Here is a 5,000-nt window from a genome sequence, read left to right as displayed (position 1 = left end):
GTAACTGTGTGGGTGTGTATCTTGTTATATTTAGTATGCACATAGTGATGGTTGGGGAGCTGAAGAAAGATGAGTGTGTGTTTTGTTAGTGCTCTGTGTATGTGTGTGTGTGTGTGTGTGTGTGTGTGTGTGTGTGTGTGTGTGTGTGTGTGTGTGTGTGCACACACTTGTGTTGACTGAGAGGAGGGACACAAGCACAGAAAAGCTTTTCTGCTCGAGCACTGAGAGAAACTAGGGTAAATATTTTGAAGCGGCTGGTCTCTGGGGGTTAGCAGCTGGGGGAGAATAAGATGAAAATCTGTCTGCTCGTGTTTTCATCTCCTGCCACTTTCTCCCAGCGTCACTTCTTCTTTATTTATTTGTTTTAACTCCCACAAATATTACATTTATTACATTTCCCATATATTCCCAATAACCTCAGACAGGTTTTGCTTTCATAAAATTAGATTTGGCGGCTCTTTGATATCCCTTGTCTCCCCAGTGCCGAATTCCCCAACCTTGCATCACCTCAGTATAAGACAGACAGATTGGAAATCACCAAGGAGTAACTGGGGCTCTTTTGATCACACTAAATGCTGCGATTGGCTTACGGTCACTTTGGAACAACGGCCAGGAAAGCCAATGTCTCATTTGATCCTCATTGGTGGAGTGTTTTTACTGGATTACGTGTTCTAATGAAAATATGCTCGCAAGACAGCACTGTGTCAGTATTTGGCATTAAAGGGTAATTTCGCGTATTATTTTTAACGGTGCTGCCGAGCCTTCCTCTAAGTTCTCAGCATCCCCAAATCCCAACACTGACAACTTTGTATGCCAAAGGATTCCCTGCAGTAAACACAGACATAAATGCTCTCATGAATGCTGAACAATGGGAGACTTGTTAGTAATTCATCGACCGTCTTGTTTACACTGTGTGTGCTTATATTTAATATATACCCCAATTAACCAGGACAGAAACACAGTCGTCAGTGAAATGTGTTTGTAAGGAATCAGTGGTGCAGCTATGGGGATTTGTGCCATGAAGGACAACTGATTACGCTAACTTTTCGGGGCAATCATGGGAGACGTCGTAATAAATCCGAAGACATCTTCATTATTTGAAAACCTCTCTAATTACATTTTAAAGAGACAATACAGCTGCTGCTGTTTAAGAACCTGTCTTATGACACGCAAAAGGCCTCAACTTTCATGTGCTGTGCTAATATCACTTCCTGTTTTCTCTGTCCCATGCAGGCATACTTCCGACAGGGTGTTGCCCTTCAGTACCTAGGTCGTCATGCCGACGCCTTGGCTGCCTTCGCCTCCGGGCTGGCGCAGGACCCCAAGAGCCTGCAGCTGCTGGTGGGCATGGTGGAGGCCGCCATGAAGTCCCCTATGAGAGGTATGGCTAATGCTAGTGCTAACGCTAACGTTTCTAGTGCTTTTCAATCTCCAGTTAGCTAACTACCACAACGACTAGTAGCCTACTGCTCCAGCTGCTGATACATATGGTTCACCTGCCACAGTTATAAAGAAACCACTGCGCATTACTGACATTAGCACCACTGTTGCTGTTGCTACCGCTGCTATGCTGGTGCTGCTGCTGCATCAGGAGAAGAACAGACATTAGGGTTCTAGTTACCACCTCTACCTTTTCCACCAACAAAGGTTCTTATTTACCACTGTTATGTTTTTGTTGTGATGGTAGCACACGAGAGGGGCTGCAATTATGGCCTACACCCTACAGACACCTCTCTCTGTCTCTTTCTCTCTCTCTCTTTCTGTCTCTCTCTCTCTCTCCCTCTCTCTCTCTCTCTCCCTCTCACTCTCTCTCTCTATCTCTCTCTCCCCCTCTCCCTCTCTCTCTCTCTCAGTCTCTCTCTCTCCCTCTCTGTCTCTCTCTCTCTCTCCCTCTCTCTCTCTCTCTCCCTCTCACTCTCTCTCTCTAGCTCTCTCTCCCCCTCTCCCTCTCTCTCTCTCTCAGTCTCTCTCTCTCCCTCTCTGTCTCTCTCTCACTCTCACTCTCTCTCTCTCCTCTCTCCCTTTCTGTTTTCGCCCATCAGTGTGTATCTGTCTGTCTATGTGTGGCCCCTGCCTCTTCTGTGCCTGCTCTGTCTGTCCTTGTCCGTGTCCAGCTGTCCTCCACAGCCACCGCCCTGCTCTGTCTCGCTCATCTCTGTCCATCACTGCTGATGCTAAATCTGTGCTCCAGTATGGACACACAACACCAACAACACCTTGTTAGGTCTGGACATTAGCACATGCATATACACACAGACGCAGACACACACACACACACACACACACACACACACACACACACACATACCCCCCCCCCCCCCCCACACACACACAAACACAGACACAGACACAGACACAGACACAGACACAGACACAGACACAGACACACACACACACACACACACACAGAGAGATAGTCTCTTGATACTGGTACTGTTTATTGGTACAGATAGTCAGTGAGTCGCAGCCTTCCTGCCTTCCCTCCATAGACTGCCTGTGCCTGCCTGCACACTTAATATGATTTCCACCTCATTAAATATTGAACAGGGAAACATTCTGCTCTTTATGGCGTCTGCGGACCTTGTCTGTCACATCATTCAGCCAGGCCCCGATGCACCAGCTAATATCTATGTGCTTGCTTGCCATAAAATGAATTTGTTGTGTGCGCGTGTGTGCATGTGTGTGTGTGTGTGTGTATGTGTGTATATGTGTATTTTCTGCTGCATTTGTACTGCTCATATTTTTGCCCCATTCAAAGCCTGTGACAGTCACTATAACACATCAAGAAGACAGAGTTACAATGCATATCTCTCTCTCTCTCTCTCTCTCTCTCTCCCTCTTTCTTTCTCTCTCTCTCTCCCCATCCGTCTGTCTATCACTCACTCTCTCTCCTTCTTCTCTCTCTGCCTGCGTGTCGCTCCGTGCCCGGAGGCATTAATCTGGAGATGGCTTTAGCTTTGTCATTTCATTCTCACCTCGACGGCTGCCAAGGCTCCTTCTCAGGCTTTTAGGAGTGTGCTCACATACACAGCCAAGCAGGGAGAAGGAGAGAAGGAGAGAGAAAGAGAGAGAGAGAAAGAGAGTGAGAAAGAGGTAGTGAGAGAGAGAGAGAGAAGGAGAGAGAGAAGGTGGTAGAGAGAGAGAGAGAGGGAAGTAGAGAAGGAAAGAGAGAGAGGGAGAGGGAAGTAGAGAAGGAAAGAGAGAGAGAGAGAGAGAGAGAGAGAGAGAGAGAGAGAGAGAGAGAGAGAGAGAGAGAGATGGAAGGACAGGGAGGAGTGTTCATGGCTTGTAACTCCCCACCATTTATCCTAGGCTGTCCTCTTGGATGAGTCAACCTCTCGTTGTTTGTCTATCCTCAGAGCAAATATGTCCTTGCTTATACAAGGACGGCTTTTACTAACACATCCATAGTACAACTCACTCAGTGGACATAGTTGAATAAATATGTGAGGAATGTCTATTCTGAGAAATCCTTAAGATCGCTCAGAATGCTAATAATAACAATACTGATACTGATTGACGGGCATTTTTAATCACCATCACTGAATATGTTATGCGTTATGAGACTATGGCTGGGTTGCACCAACATGGATTAAATTAATTCTGGTTAAGAGATAATCTAGGGTTAGTAAATCTAAGGTTTAAACTGGTTTATAATTAATCAGAGACGTGTTGCACATCTGGATTAGTTAAACTAGTGTAAACAAGGGTTAAAACTAGATATACAGTATACCACGTATCATTGGAATTTAAAAACGCTACAGTTATTCAAGTCTGTGTTCAATTCTAATGCCATGTGCCCTATTGATACCAGTACTGGTGTGAGCGAGGAGGAGGAGGACTTGGCCTAGTTCTGGAGGAGCTTGAGTGGCTCAGTGCTCAACAGGGAGTGGAGTCTGCAGGCGGCCTCCTTTGCAGCGCGCGCGCTCCCTCGCTGGGCGTTGTTTTCTCGTGGCCACTTTGCTGTGACAGTAATATCTGGGAGTCACTCCGTCTCCCCAAACACCGGGGCTCCGCTGGAAGGGCTCGCGTTTGTCTGGGAAGGAGTGTTGTCTTGGAACTGACACACGCTCATACACACACACACAGACACACACACACACACACACACACACACACACACAGACACACACACAGGCGTACACACACACGCACACACGCACACAAGCACACACACGCACACACACACACACACACACAGGCGTACACACCGACACACATACACACACACACACACACACACACACACACAAACACACACACACACACACACACAGACGCACACACACACACAGACACCCACACAGGCGTACACACACACGCACACATGCTCACAAGCACACACACGCACACACACACACACACACACACACACACAGGCGTACACACCGACACACATACACACACACACACACACACACACACACACACACACACACACACACACACACACACACACACAGACGCACACACACACACATACACACACACATATATAAAACTCACACACATATAAACACAGGCCCGTACCCACATACACACACCCCAACCTCACAGCCACACACACACACACACACACACACACACACACACACACACACACACACACACACACACACAATGATACACAAACACACACACATAGATACATCTTTCAGACATACACACACAAATACACACGCATCCACACACACACACACACACACACACACACACACACACACACACACACACACACACACACACACACACACACACACACACACACACACACACACACATACACACACACACACACACACACACACACACACACACCCGGTACATACAGCTACATCCAGCTCACAGAGATACACACACACACATACACATATACACACATACAGATTCACACTCAAAAATATAGCTCCTACAGCACTGAGCCATGCAGCAAAACATTCCTCTACTCTCCCCTCTCCTCTCCCCCTACTCCACACTCTTTTCCGCAGTCTTCTCTGATC

General features: G+C 47.1%; 1 protein-coding gene across 1 annotated transcript in view; it reads left to right on the top strand.

Annotated features, from left to right (window-relative positions):
• The window catches only part of LOC308366211 (tetratricopeptide repeat protein 28-like), a gene marked incomplete at its 5' end in the record, with an annotated part of 109,092 nt that overhangs the window by 10,517 nt on the left and 93,575 nt on the right, over positions 1 to 5,000 (top strand). The window contains one exon of the mRNA XM_080839846.1: positions 1,234 to 1,381. Coding sequence (XP_080695972.1) covers positions 1,234 to 1,381 — 148 coding nt within the window. The remainder of the gene's footprint in view (positions 1 to 1,233; positions 1,382 to 5,000) is intronic.

Source organism: Sprattus sprattus, assembly GCF_963457725.1.
Source record: "Sprattus sprattus genome assembly, chromosome: 5".
Classification (NCBI taxonomy): domain Eukaryota; kingdom Metazoa; phylum Chordata; class Actinopteri; order Clupeiformes; family Clupeidae; genus Sprattus; species Sprattus sprattus.
Note: the sequence above shows the minus strand (reverse complement) of the source record. Positions and strands in the feature narration are given on the sequence as shown.